Below are 14691 nucleotides of genomic sequence, written 5' to 3'. Positions count from 1 at the left end.
CTTTGAATTCGTGATCCTCTTGCCTTCTGGGCCACTGGGTTTTTCAGTGGCCCAGAAAGCAAGATACCACAAGTTGTGGATCTTAACTTGTCAGATCCCACAAGTTAAGGTCTTTGTCTCCCATCTGACTCCCTCATTTGACATACCAGCCACAAATCTCAGAGGCCCCCAGGTCACTCACTCTTTGAACGACTATGGGTTCAGGCCTCTTTTCAAACTCTACAGGTTCACTAGAATGACTCACAGAGCTCATGGAAGTGCTATATTTATGATTTTAGTTCTATTATAAAGGATATTCATAGGCAAGGTTGAGGCAGGTCCCAGGATCTGAACTTCCATGTTCTCTTCCCAGGGAATCAGGGTGCATCATCCTCTGGTACATCAATGTGTTCATCATCTGGGAAGTTCCACTGAACTTCAGTGGCCAAAATTTCTATTGGAGTTTTATTGGGCTGTTGTCAAGTAGGTCAAAGCTTCCACTCTCTGGTCACATGGTTGGTCTTATTGGTGTTAGACACCATTAGTTTTACACCAGTGGTCATATTGGTCTTATACTGTGGTCTTATTGGCACGCCCATCCTGATTCATTTCTTTAGCATAAGCTATGTAGGGGCCCACTGTGAACCATCTCATTAGTAAAAACTATCAAGGCCCACCATGAATACAAAGAACTCCTGTACCTTGGGAAAATCCCAGGATTGGGGGACAAAACCAGTCAAATTTTTTTTTTATGAGACACCTTCTCTTAACTGGTCTTGGTAAATAACCTCTTGTCTCTTAGGCAACATTCATTTGATAAATATTGGGGAGCCCTGTGCATCTCATGAGAAGATAAAGGTGAAAGAGATGTGGTTCCTGCCCTCCTGGTGCTTAGTATAATAATACAGGGAGGTACCTGCAACAGAACAGGAGCCATAGGAGCCCACAGTGGGGAACAATTAACCCAGAAGTGTTTTCTGGAAGGGTGGGGCTGTAGCTCAGTGGTACAGTGTTTGCCCAGCATGTGTGAAGCCCTAGGTTCTATTCCACAGCATTGCCAAAACATAAAAAAATAATAATAATAACAACTTTTTTGACATTTGAGGACATGCTAGCCAGGGCACAGCATATGCAAACGCCCAGTGGTAAGAAAAAGGCACTGAGGAAGATTCAAAGTAGCTATCACAAGCCCTGAATGATGGTACAAGCCTGGAGTCCCAGCTACCTCAGGAGGCTGAGGCAGGAGGATCACAAGTTTGAGGCAGGTCCTCAGCAACTTAGCAAGGCTGTCTCAAAGTAAAAAATTAAAATGTCTGGGATCCTGAATCCAGAAGTTCTGTCTCATATTCTGCTGCAAGCCATGGAAAATAACCCTCCTGCCTCATAGGCAACATGCTTAGGGGCCAGGCCTGGTGCAACTCATCAGGAAGCCTGGACAACATAGGAGACCGGATCTTATGTTTTTTTTTAAAAAAAGTACCTATAGCATCTAGTAGGAAGGGAGAATTATGAGATATGGGGGTAGAAAATTCTTGAGATGGTTGTGCATAGTTATACAATTACTCCAAGGACAATGACACACTGGTCTCCCTCAAATAATGCCTTATGATATCAGGCCTTTGGTTAGAAACCTATTGGGGCTACCACTGATTGTCACATGACCCTGGACATTTCTCCAAGAGAGATTCTTCAGCTGGGACTAAGCAGGGACCATAATGTTTACCTCATTACAGGATGTGAACTGTAGTCTACCCTAGTTCTCTCACTCAGGCTGGGATAACTTTAGGATGAAAGAAGCACTGTGTTTCACATTTTTTTGTTGTTGTTGTTGTTGTTTACTTGTTTTCCAGTGCTGGGGATTGAATCCAGCGCCTCATGCATGCCACACAAGTGCTCTCCCACTGTGCTGCATACCCAGGCCTTTTTATTTTGAAACAGGGTCTCACTAAGTTGCTCAGGCTTGCAATCCTCCTGCCTAAGCTTCCCACATCACTTCAATGACAAGCATGCACCACTGTGCCCCACTCAAATCCATCTCTTGGTGCCTTCAAAGGGAGGGACTCTGGGATATTTGGTCCCAAATCAGACAGCATCAATTGCATGCAAAACATTGAATAAGGGAATATCCAAGGGGTACAGTATCAACCAATTTCAGGTCTACTCCAACCAGTGGGCTGAAAGCTGAATACACAGATCTCCTGAGAAACATGGCAGTGGCCATCTTGGTCTACTGAGATTTGTCCCATGATACCCATCATCCTAGCCACAGCCAGCTATATCAAGGATTTCACTAATGTCTGGCAGGTGGTGTGGGAAGAGCTTGCCAAATAAATACTTTCAGATTGATCTAACTGGGCAGTTAATTGACCCAATTATATCCTGTCTCTTGGGGAGTTTGAATTTGAACACCCTGGGGAGAAGTTGTTGAGATGGCCAGCAGAGGGGACAGATATCAAGGGAGGGGGGAAATGGAAGCCAAGAAAGGACATTTGCCAAGTTAGGGTGGCCTTCCACTCCAATTTTCCTAGAGGAGATCTGGCCCTGTGCTCCTGCCATTTCTGCTTTCTACTAGCTGGAAGATCCCATCTACCCTGGCTCAAGATCTCATAGAACTGTGGGTGGATAGCACCCCCCACCCCACTGCCTATGGCCCACAGCAGAACCTGAGACCTGCCAGAAACTCAAAATGAGAAAGTGTTGTGTGTGTGTGTTTGTCTTTCTCTCCATCTTCCTAGTCTGACCTCCTCCTCCTGGCCTATGGATAGGCCTTCCCCTTTGTGTCCAGTGCCAGGACACTCTTAACTATTATGTCCTTGGAGGTCCCTTTCCAAGGACTTCTGATCTGCTTGACTGTCATGAAGCACCCAGTGCTGGTGTTGCCCCTGGCAGGGAGAAGGGATAGATGGCAGGATGGTAGAAATGGGAGGGAGGAACAAAGAGCATGAGGGAGACTCTTCTGACCTGGTTCTCTCAGTTCCCTATGGCCAGGATTCTTCTCTCCCTCTGCGGCCTGCAGTACTCCCCTCCCCTCTACAGCTTCTGATGGAACAAAACTAGTCCACAATCTGTGCCTGGAAACAGATTCAGACTCAACTACATCCATATCTCATTTATACCTAAGAGCATTTTAGAGATAAGGAAAAGAGGCTCAGAAAGAAGGCAATACCTGCAACTAGAAATGAGAAAATCAAGCTCCTTACTAGGGCTCTACAAAAACCCTGAATACCTGGCCATGTTCACAGCTTGTTAACTCCCCTCCCCTAGATACACTTGTGTTCTCCAGAACATGCCTTCTTACCTCCAGGTCTTTGCTCCTATGTTTCCCTGGCGAGAACACCACTAGAATTCCCTGGTGACTCCTCTGAGTCAACATTTAAGACTCAAAACTATGCAGGGCACAGTGGTGCACACCTGTAATCCTAGCTGCTTGGGACACTGAGGCAGGAGGATCTCAAGTTCGAGGCCAGCCTTAGCTACTTAGTGAGGTCCTGTCTCAAAAAATATTTATAAGAGTGTTGGGTAGCTCGGGCAGAGTGCTTGCCTCTCACTCCAGAGACCCTGTGTTTGATTCTCAGTACTGCAGAAACAAACAAAAGACTCAAAGTGTGCTCTACTGTTCCTTGTACAACCTAAGTGAGGCAGAGGGTGTGTCCTAATTGCCTTTGGATCACCAGCCCCTTCACAGAAGGCAAGGTAAGAGGCCAATAAATACATACCCCCTAGCTCCACTCCTTTAGAGTCTAGATATCCTTGGGATAAGAATTCCCAAGCCTAGTTCTGGACTGGGACGTGCATCTAGAACCCCTGGGGGCATGGGTGGTCTCCAGCTATTGATACTAAAGGGTTTTTATTCAGTCACTCAACAATATATTGTGCCAGGTGCGGTGATCAAAGATGAATGGAGAAATTAACAAAAAGGATAAAGTTGAACAAATACTTAAAGAACACTGGAAATCTGTAAAAGAAAAACAAAGGGTTTAATCCTTGCTTCCGTTCAGGTGTGCTGAGGAGGGAGGGCTTGCCCCCACCGGGCCTCCGTGTTTTCTCAAGGCGACGATTTGAGGGGGATTATATGTATAATCCTCAGGTTGAGTGTAGCGTTCAGGAAGGCGTGCCTGAATCTTAATCGAGACCCACACCTGGACCTATTGTTTCTCTAATTCCCTGCATGGGATCCGGGAATTAGTGGTCAGGTTGGCAGCCCACTCGCTGTCAAGAGGTCCTGGGGACACCATGAAATCGTTCTACCTAGACTCAAGAGACCCCGCCTAGGTGTGCAACTGCCCTTAGGGAGGATCTTAAGCGACCCCTTTTAAAAGGAAGAGGCTGGCGGATCCAGGACCCCGAAGTTAACACAAATTCTAAACCAAGACCAAGACCAAAGCGGTCCCACCCCGAGTCCTCGGAAGAGCTTCTGAGAGGGGCACCACTGGGCTCCGCCCCCAGAGCGCCGGCACCGATTGGCTAGCGCGGGCGCCGGGCGGGGCCAAACCTTAAAGGGTCCAGAAACTAAGCTAGTAGAGAAGAGGCTGTGGCGGCTGCGAAAGCCGGGGAGATGCCATGTGTCCCCATATGGATTTCTTTTAAATCTCTCTAGGGCCCATACCCTCGTCCTAGGCCCATGGAGCCCTCAAGAAACTATCCACTGTTCGGGGGCGCCTTCTCCTCCATCCTCCCCCCTGGGGCCATTGATGTAAGGTGAGAAAGATTCGGCGCCCTGTGGAGGCCGACCAGGTGGGTTGCGGGAAGTCAGGGTCAACCACGGTCTGCCTCGCCCCTCTCCAGTGACCTCCGACCAGTTCCAGACAACCAAGAAGTTTTCTGCCATCCAGTGACTGACCAGAGCCTGATCGTGGAACTTCTGGAGTTCCAGGCTCACGTGCTGGGTGAAGCGGCGGCGCGGTGAGGAAGGGGCCCGCGGTTGGCCAATGGGAGGGCCGAAACTGAGGAAATGGGCGGGGCCTATGACTGGACGGTTATTCCGGACGCGAACTCCCTAGGGCAAGGCGATACTGCCGGAAATGATCAAAGCCTAGGGCTTAAAGATGTTCGGGGGTGGGGGTGGGGGTGAGGATGAGGGGCATTGAGAAATGCCCCCCATCTTGCTCTCCCACCTCAGGTACCATTTTGAGGACGTTGGTGGGGTGCAGGGGGCTAGGGCTGTGCAAGTGGAGTCTGTGCAGCCTCTCAATTTAGAGAACCTGGCCCTGAGGGGCTACTGTCAAGAAGCCTGGGTCCTCTCTGGCAAGCAGCAGGTAGCTAAGGAAAACCAGCAGGTGAGGGCCGAGGAGCGTCCTGGAAGGGGGATGGATTGGCCTTAAGGATCCAGGTAAACATCCTGATTCTGATACTTCTAGGTAGCAAAGGATGTGACACTGAACCTGGCCTTGCTGAGGCTGCCCCAGTACCAGACTGATCTCTTGCTCACCTTCAGTCAGCCCCCGTAAGGAGGAAAGAAAGGGCCCGTGTCTCCAGGAGAATTAAGCTGGGTGGGGTACAGCGGGATATTGGCTGGTGGGGTCCTTAAAAGAAGCAGATTGGGCCAGAGGTTTGGGGACACAGATACCTGAGTCCTCTGGGAACAGGAGGTGGGAACTGTCAACCTCAGTTAGTCCTGAACCATGTTCTTTCTCCCTTTGTTCCCCACCCCTAAGCCCTGACAACAGGCCATCTCTTGGACCTGGAAATGTGCCACCTCCACCGTGGAATCTGGGTGACTTTGAACAGCTGGTGACCAGTCTGACACTTCATGATCCCAACATCTTTGGTCCCCAGTAAAAATGCTAAAGCACTGTATGATACTACTGAAGACTTAGAGACCTGGGTCTAGGAGGGGAGAAAAAGAGTTTGAATACCACCTGGTTTTCTCTTCTTTCTTTCCTGTGCATAAACACAAGACACACCTTCTCTGCAGAAATAAACTTGCTTTATAACCAATATAATTTCTGTGTCTTTGAATTTTACAGGACACCTGGGTCTCCCAAATTCCCTTTGGTCTTGGATGGGAAAGTTTAAAGCTGTGCATGGGAACAGGAGGGACCCAAGGCTGGCAGTGGAAAGAGGGAAGCAATATATTTTGGAGTGATTGGTTTAGCCCTGAGAAGGGGGTGTTTAGAGTACAGGGGGATAGATAGGTTGGTTTAGAGCAACACCCAAAGAAGGGAAGGAGACTTACTACTTGTGGTTCAACTCTGAGAGAACAGAACAGGGAGTGGCGTTGGCTATCCCTCTTGGATGGATAAAAAGTCACATGGTCAGTAATCAACAGGACATAGTAGTGGAGGCAGAAGTGTCCAAGAAGTATCAATTTGGTGGAGTGTGGGAAAGTAGCTGTTATTTAGTGTACTTGTGATAGAGGAAGCGCAGCTGGTCCCAGAAGAAGAGGGAGAGGATGGTGTGGGGGCCAAGGCGGAAGTAGGAGGCACCTATACCCTTGTACATGCCAAAAATGCCCTCTGTCCGGGCTGTCTGCAGAAGAGCATCCAAGATTCCTCGGTACATGAGGCCCTGGAGCATGTTGAAAAGGGAGGGAGAGCACAGGGAAGGAGCTTGTCAGAGCCCACCAGGGGCTTCACCTCTGCAGGTTGAATTTGAGGCTCTTCCACCTGTACCCACAATCTGCTTCCCCTGCCTCCCCCAGCTTTCTCTACCTGCCTGCATCCCAGAGCACTCCCTTACCTTGCCCTGACTGTCTGTGGGCTGGTTATAGAGCCTTGTGCTGGCCACATCAAAGGGTGTCATGGCCAGGACAACTGCGATGCCACTCACCATGGCAGCTGCCAGAGCCACCTTCCAGCTCTGGGGAGGAAAGATCTATAGGGGGAAGAGACGAAGAGCTTTGTCAATCAGCCAATTATTCAACCACTGGACAGGACAGGCCCTGCCTGGGGGACGCAGAGATCTGGTAACTCAGGGAGCTTCTACTTTACCAGTTGTAGCACAGTATGCCCTGAGGGCTTGGGTATCCCCTCTGAGATAAAGTGACAGGAGAACTTGGAGAAGAGTCAAAGAGTTGGTAACCCTCAAACCCTCCTGCTTCTCCCTCACATCTGAAGGTTGTCACCATCCATTCTGGGGCCCACCTCCCTTTGCCCACCCTCTACCCCATTCCCTGATGGCCCCACTCCCTTCCCGGGCAGTACCTCCCACTGGCTCAAGAAGTCCTTGGTGGATGAGAAGGTGCACAGCTGGGTAGAGGAACCGATGATAACTCGGGGCAGGCTGCCCAAAGCCCCACGCCACAACCCCACCAGACCATGTTTCTGGCCAATCTCGGTTAGCGCCTGAAACATGCCCTGGTGGGGGGAAGACCATGGGGATGGGGTTCAGTCACCCCAGCATTAGGGGCTCCCACCTCCTAATACTGTCAAGGACTGGTCCTTAACATGTACCTGTTTGTTTCTAAATGACCAGTTCATTTGTGGGCTTAGAGCCAGAATATGGGCCTTCAGTTTTCTGCTACCCGTTGCCATCCCACAGCAGGGGCTGGTTGTGTATAAGTGAGAATATTAGCAAATGGGGAGAATGGGGCAGGAGAATCAGGGTTAAAAGATTTGAGGAGCAGGAATACAGAGGATCTGGGTGGGCTTCAGGGGTAGAGGGGGCACAGCAGTGGCCAGGGTTAGAGCTGCCTGGGGCAGGCAGAAAGCTGAGAGGACAGTTGGGCACTCCAGCGGGTTTGGGGAACCCTCACCTGATGTTTATACTGGTGCCCTACAGCAATTTCCGAGGCTGCCTGTGCCTGTAGGTGTGTCTTCACCTGGAGACAAGAGAGTATCACAGCTTATGCCCTAGTGGCCATGTTCCCGCATTAGAAACTCAAATGCCTGACCCCCCTCACACTTCCTCTAGGGTGTTAAGCAATGAATACCCTTTTAATCTGATAATTATTGTTGTTCCCACTTAACAAACTGGTCACCAGACTATGTGTCCCTTGGCTCTAGGCCCTGGGGAGGGATCTTCAAGCACTGCAAGATACCCACCCCCTCAACGTCCTCCTCCCCTTGGAGCTTGGGATTAGGGGTGGAGAGTTTAAAGGCTGGCAGTATTTCCTAAGACTTCAAATTAGGCAAGATCTGGGTGTCCAGACTGTCACACAAGCTCCCATTCCCAGTTCAGTTCTCCAGCTACCATATTGACCAGGCTCCCTATCAGACTCTGGCTAAAATGTGCTCTCAGGCTCCCAGGACTCATAGGGGTATGTGTTCAACTGATTTCAAAGAGGCTATTGTCCTTGAATCTCACACCCTGGGAGTGAGCCCAGGTTGCCTCTCTTTCTGGAAAACATACAGCCTCCCACTTTCTTAGCTACACTAAGCAGGGCCTAGTCCCAGCTGTGTGACCTTGAAACAGTCACTTCCCCTCTCTGGGCTTCAGGTTCCTAACCCTTCACCTACATCTGACAAAGCAAAGGAACAGACTGTGAGATTTTAATTCTGTGATGCTCAGGACCTTCCTGATTCCTACACTCACTGATGAGTTCTCAGGTTCCTCCTCTTCCCCTACACAAATCCAACCTCAATATCAGGTAATGATCATAAAATAATAAAAGCAGTATTATCAAATGCTTACTATGTACCAGGATTTGTACTAGTGTTTTATGTGTGTTATCTCAGATATTTGTCTTCCTCAGTCCTTTCAATAATCACACAAAAAATTCATTACAATAATCCCCATTTTTTGCCGGGCAAGGTGGTGCACTCCTGTAATCCCAGTGGCTAGGGAGGCTGAAGCAGGAGGATTGTGACTTCAAAGTCAGCCTCAGCAAATGTAAGACGCTAAGCAACTCAGTGAGACCTGTCTCTAAATAAAATACAAAATAGCCCTGGGGATGTGGCTCAGTGGTTGAGTGCCCCTGAGTTCAATCCCTGGTACCAAAATCATCACCATCATCATCATCATCATCATCCCCATTTTGCAGATATGGCAACTGAAGCTCAACATTTAGTAATTTTCAGTTAGGATTTGAGTTCCAGAATGGCTGATTCCAAAGCTCATCATATTCATCAACACATTCAATTGAGTCTATTGAATGGGTGTGTATAGGGCAGATCAGAATGCCCTAAAACATGCCAGCACTTTCCTGATGCCCTTTCCTGTTGGCAAGGGGACAGCACCCTGTCACCTATGCTCTTGTGAAGAACCAGACTCCCACCCTATACCAAGGATCTTCCCTGAAGGCCTCAAGAAGGACCCTCCCCCTCCTTACCATGTAGATGGGGCTCCCCAAATAGGCTCCCATGACCCCAGCCAGGGCCCCAGCTGCTGCGCTGCGGGCAGGACTGAGGGTGCCCTCGGTGGTATGCAGGTAGCCCCTAGACTCAGCCAGCCCGTAGGTGCCCAGTCGAATACCATTCATCAGGAACTGGTACAAAAGGGCAGGGGCCAGGCCCTTCTGCAGGGCAGCCAGGCCATCCACCTTGCCGATGGTGAAGAAGGCGTGGAAGACGTTTCGGTAGTGACGCTGGTAGGTGCCAGGGGCCTGCAGTTCTCCCTGCAACTGCATCCTGGTCTTCACAACCTCCAGGGGATTGGTGAACACACAGGCCCCGCAGGCTGCCAGACCACTCATCAAGAAGTCCATGGTGTGGGGTACAGTAGCCTCAGAAGGGAAGACCTCCGCTTGGAGGTCCAGAGTCAAGAGTCAGGGTCAAATGTCAGAAAGTCAAAGGTTAACTGGATTTGGGTCAGGAACTGATAAAGAGGGGAAAAAAAAGAGGCGTGTAAGAGAGTCTGGCTAGGTTATGACAGAGCCCTCTGGCTAAGGGATTCGAGGTCAGGGAGGGGCAGAAGTCAGGAGGTGGCAGGCAGGTGGGATGTTCAGAATGGCAGACTACGCTACGCTACGCGGGGCGGGGGCCAGCGTGTGGAGGAGGAAAATGGAAGGAATTGGGAGATGGGAGGAAGGAAAAAGAAAACCAGCAGGAGGAAAAGAATCCGGTGGTCTTCCCGGGACAGCAACGAGAGCTAGATCAGTAAGGAAGTCGGGACTCGGGACCGGGATGAACGTCCCAAGGTAGCTACCGGAGCTCGGAGCACCTTCACCCCGGGTAGCCTGCGGAGGCCCGCCGCCACACACCAGTGACCGGAGCGCTGCGCCAATCCGGAGCCTCGGGGAGCCGCTGCAGAAAGCCTCAGCCAATCAGCATCGAGCCGGCTCCGCGGCCAATGGGAGGCGCTGTCAGCGACCTGGCCCCGGGAATCGGCGGAGGCGGTTGGAATTAACTCTCCCAGATCCGGCGCCAGGGCGGGGGAGGCGGACTCAGGCTTTGGGAAGGGTGCCCTGGGAACGGAGACTTTATCACTGGTGGGGAGGAGAGATTTGACCTGGGCGGATGCAGAGGCTGAGCGCCTAGATGTTTGGGGCAGCTCCTCTTGTAGGCAAAGGACTCCCATCTTTCGTCCTCTATCCGGGGTCATGTCCGGGTGGGGCTGTCTAACTGTGTCCACGCCCAGCTCAGTTCGGGTGCCCGGGGAGCGCGGAAACTGCCAACCAGCCCGCGAGGGAGATGGGTCACACCTGCTGGACCTGGGCCTGTCTCCTGAGGCTGAATAAAGTATAGGTTGTAGTGCTAGGATGTGGCTGGCTGTGGGGCGCCTGAGGAGGCCTGAGGATAGCGAGGGAGTTTGGTCAAATCCTTAAGTTCTTTTGATCCTCACAGCGACCTGGAGAAAGCAGGACAAGTCACGTCAGGAATTTTTATTTCCTTTACAGCTAGGCTTAAGTTGCAGCAAGTTGGAGATCTTGATTTACTGGACTTCTGTCCATGCTCGTGAGTCTGGTTAATCATGAGAGATTGGAGAAGCTAATTGGGAAAGAGGTGAAAGACGGGATGTCACCTGAGGCGGGTAGAAGAGCCTGAGGTCTCAATTGTGAACTGCCGGACTTAGAGCACCTTCTGAATTTCAATTTGGATCTTCCTGCTTACCATCTAGATTTCTTTGGACAAGTTATTAAACATCTCAGAACCCTTTGGCAAAAGGAGAATGACAGGGTTTGGGATATAGCTCAGTTGAATGTACAAGGCCCTGGGTTCAATCCCCAGCGCCACACACACACACACACAAGATTACACATACCCCAGAGGAAGTTGAAAGTTGTACTAGGAGCTCAACTTTGTAGGAAAGTCTGGAGCTGGTAGATTTCCATGCCTTGTACATCTTGTCCCCACTTCTAGAATGTGTCCTTTCACTCCCCGCTTTGTGATGGTCTCCAAATCACTACTCACCTTAGAAAGCTCACTTCTTGGCTCATGAATAATTTAGCCGCTCCCATTCTATTTTGTTCCTTAAACATTAACCCACTTTTCTCACTTTGGTTAGCAATTGTTTTCCTACTTCTTCCTGAGCATAGGTGTGCTTGTTGCTATAGGGTGTCGGTGCTTCTAGACACACATTTCTGGGAGACCTAGGGGATAGGTCTGACTCATCTCTATATCACCAGTGTACTAGTAAGTCATGAAGCCATAGGATGAAGTGGAGGGGTATCTTCTGTGGGTGAAGGGTACAGTAGAATATATATGATGGACTCTTCACCTCTGCAAGAAGAACCTTGAAAGTTTCTCCAGAAAATCTCCAAGGCATGCTACACCAATGCCCCAATTTTCTGGGGGATGAGATGCCATCATTGTTTTAAATCTTGAGTTTAACCCCTGTGTTTCTTGAAGTTGTGGTCCTGGAGCAGCAGCAATCATAGCAGTACCAGGGAACTTAAGAAAAGTGGAAATTTTCTAGCCCTTTTCTAAACCTCTTGAGTTGGAGTTTGTGTTTCAGTTCTCTGATGTACTCAGGAGTTTTAAAACCACTGATTTAAGTGTTTTTTTTTTTAAGAGAGAGAATTTTTTAATATTTATTTTTTAGTTTTCGGCAGACACAACATCTTTCTTTGTATGTGGTGCTGAGGATCAAACCCGGACCTCACGCATACCAGGCGAGTGCGCTACCGCTTGAGCCACATCCCCAGCCCAAGTTTTTTCTCTTTTAGCACCAGATGCCCTAAAAATAGTCAGCTTTTAAGGTGTAGTTTTAAGCTTAATTTTTAGAGCAGTTTTCTGAACAGCAAAACTAATGGATACGATGAATGTTCTCATAGTCTCCACATTGTTTGCACTGTTATTAATATCTTACATTAACATGTCACAACATTATGATTAATGAACCAATATTGATACAGTAATAAGCCAATACAATCATGACACATTTTTGTTAACTAAAGTTCATAATTTATTCAGGTTTCTCCTGTTTTTGGCAAAAGGTCTTTTTTTCTGTTCCAAGATCCCTTCCAGTATATTCACTTATTATTTACTTTTGTGGTACAGGGAGTGAACCCAGGTATCTGTGCATGCTAGGCAAGTACTCTACCATGGAGCTACATCTCCAGCCTTTTTAAATTTTTAAATTTTGAGACAAAATCTTACTAAATTAGCCAAATTGGACTTGAACTTGTGATCTTGCCTCAGCCTTCTGAATATCAGGGATTTATAGGAGTGTGTTACCAAGCCCATTTTCAGATTACATTTGATTATCATATTTCCTTAGGATCCTTTTGGTTTGACAGTTTCTCAGACTTTCCTTGTTTTTGATGATCTTGACAGGTTTGAGGAGTACTTGTCAGGTATTTAATAATCTGTCCTTCTAATTTTTTTTTTGTGGGGTACAGGTATTGGGGATTGAAATCAGGGGCATTCAACCACTGAGCCACATCCCCAGCCCTGTTTTGTATTTTATTTAAAGATAGGGTCTCACTGAGTTACTTAGCACCTCACTTTTGCTGAGGTTGACTTTGAACTCACGATCCTCCTGCCACAGCCTCCTGAGCTGCTGGGATTACTGGCCTTGAGCCACCACACCTGGCGGACTGTCCTTCTATTTTTCTCATCATGGTCTGGGTTATGGGTTTGAGGCAGAAAGACTACGGAGGTAAACTGCCATTTTCATCATGTATTAAGGATGGTACTTGATATATACTATTAGCAGGACATATCACTTTTGATATTGACCTTGATCACCTGGCAGAGGTGGTGTTTTCCCCAGTGTATGGTGTTTTCCCCAGTGTATTGATATTCCCTTTCTCCCCATTTCCATACTGTCTTCCTTGAAAGGAAGTCACTATGTACAGCCCAAACTAAGAAACTACGGATTTATGCTTCCCCTCCGGGAAGGATCTAGAGAAATTATTTGGAATTATTCTTAACTCTTTTTTTAAATATTTATTTTTTAGGTGTATATGGACACAACACAATGCCTTTATTTTATGTGCTGCTGAGAATCGAACCCAGGTCCCGCCCATGCTAGGTGAGCGCTCTACCGCTGAGCCACAATCCCAGCCCTTGGAATTATTCTTTATATTATAATCCCACTCCAACTTCCTCATTTATTCATTCAAGCATTTACTTTTACCAGTATGGACTTATGGATGTTCATTTTTTGGGTTAGAATTCAATATTCTTTATTCTTTTGTTCAAATTGTTATAAATTTGGCCTTTGGGAGGTCTTTCAATTCTCTCCTGTGTCTCTTTTACATACATTCATCATTTATTTATTTTTATGTGGTGCTGAAGACTGAACCCAGTGTCTCACATGTGCTAGGCTAGTGTTTTACCATTGAGCCACAACCCCAGCCCTATTTTTTAAATTAAAAATTTATTTTGGGCTGGGGTTGTGGCTCAGTGGCAGAGCACTTGCCTAGCATGTGTGAGACACTGGGTTCAATTCTTAGCACCACATATCATAAATAAAGGTCTATTGACAACTAAAATATTTTTTTTTAAAAACCATTTATTTTGACACTACACAATGTTACAAGCTCATTTGTATATTTCCTACCCCAGTCCTATATTCAACCATTTCTCCAAGGAACTTTATTTCCTTTTTTTTTTTTTTTAACAGTACTCCATATTGATCTCAGGCCCCTGTGCACACTAGGCAAGTGCTCTACCACTATGCTACACCCCAGTCCTGTTTCCTTTATTGAGGAGTGGTTTTAGAAGCCAAGATCTGGGAAGTCTGGGCAGTAGGCTTATTTATTACTATTAGGGTGTCATTGTTTCTAGACACTTCTGGGAGAGTGAGAAAATAGATGCATGCTAACTCATATATGTACACAAAAATATTTCTATATGCAAACATATTTATACTAAGCTAAATATGAATTCATACTGTCTCCAACTCTAATCCCTTGCCACATGGATCATTCTGACCCCCGCCCCTTTCTGAAAATTCCCATTTCAACAGTGAGAAACTTGGCTTTCATCATCCCCCATGAAATTAATTAGAATTAATTGTTTAATTCTAGTATACATGTATAGAAGTGTCAGAATTGTTAATTTATAACCTTGTGGAAAACAACCTATCAACTACCATACAGTGTTTATGTGTAGTTCCTTTGTCTTTAGTCTTAAAGATACCATTCAAGGCCAGGTGTGGTGGCACAACCTGTAATTCCAGTGGCTTGGGAGGCTGAGACAGGAGGATTGCAGGTTCAAAGCCAGCCTCAGCAAAGTTGAGGCACTAAGCAACTCAGTGAGACCCTACTCTAAATAAAATACAAAATAGGGCTGGGGATGTGGCTCAGTGGTTCAGTACCCCTGAGTTCAATCCCTGGTACCAAAAAATAATAAAAAAAATACATTAAAATTTACTCTTTGTTAAGTTCTATGGGTTTTGAAAAATGTATAATATATATGTATATATTATGCATTGCAATATTATATA

The 14691-nt window shown here is 47.5% G+C and overlaps 2 protein-coding genes across 6 annotated transcripts; one reads left to right on the top strand and one right to left on the bottom strand.

The window, feature by feature from the left end:
• The first annotated feature begins 4471 nt into the window (after positions 1-4471).
• Positions 4472-5921, top strand: Rangrf (RAN guanine nucleotide release factor). 4 transcript variants are annotated; one of them, XM_046422145.2, is made up of 5 exons: positions 4473-4677; positions 4765-4881; positions 5099-5234; positions 5337-5422; positions 5634-5921. In XM_046422145.2, the coding sequence occupies exons 1-5, from the start codon at positions 4601-4603 to the stop codon at positions 5755-5757; spliced, it is 540 nt and encodes a 179-aa protein (XP_046278101.1). In that variant the 5' UTR covers positions 4473-4600; the 3' UTR covers positions 5758-5921. The 4 variants fall into 4 exon arrangements, with proteins under 4 accessions (XP_046278103.1, XP_046278101.1, XP_046278102.1 ...); XM_046422146.2 differs by having other exon boundaries at positions 5099-5255; positions 5337-5468; positions 5634-5751; XM_046422144.2 differs by having other exon boundaries at positions 4474-4677; positions 5099-5255.
• Positions 5910-10082, bottom strand: Slc25a35 (solute carrier family 25 member 35). Of its 2 annotated transcripts, XM_046422142.2 has the most exons (5): positions 9188-10081; positions 7673-7738; positions 7122-7274; positions 6658-6792; positions 5910-6486 (listed from the first exon to the last, which is right to left on the bottom strand). In XM_046422142.2, the coding sequence occupies exons 1-5, from the start codon at positions 9560-9562 to the stop codon at positions 6313-6315; spliced, it is 903 nt and encodes a 300-aa protein (XP_046278098.1). In that variant the 5' UTR covers positions 9563-10081; the 3' UTR covers positions 5910-6312. The 2 variants fall into 2 exon arrangements, with proteins under 2 accessions (XP_046278098.1, XP_046278099.1); XM_046422143.2 differs by lacking the exon at positions 7122-7274 and having other exon boundaries at positions 9188-10082.
• Positions 10083-14691: the final 4609 nt, after the last annotated feature.

This window comes from Marmota monax, unplaced genomic scaffold (assembly GCF_021218885.2).
Source record: "Marmota monax isolate L192 unplaced genomic scaffold, Marmota_monax_Labrador192_F-V1.1 WCK01_AAM20220418_F8-fsc00243, whole genome shotgun sequence".
In the NCBI taxonomy this organism is placed as follows: Eukaryota; Metazoa; Chordata; class Mammalia; order Rodentia; family Sciuridae; genus Marmota; species Marmota monax.
The sequence above is the reverse complement of the archived record's forward strand: the minus strand, read 5'-3'. Positions and strand labels throughout refer to the sequence as shown.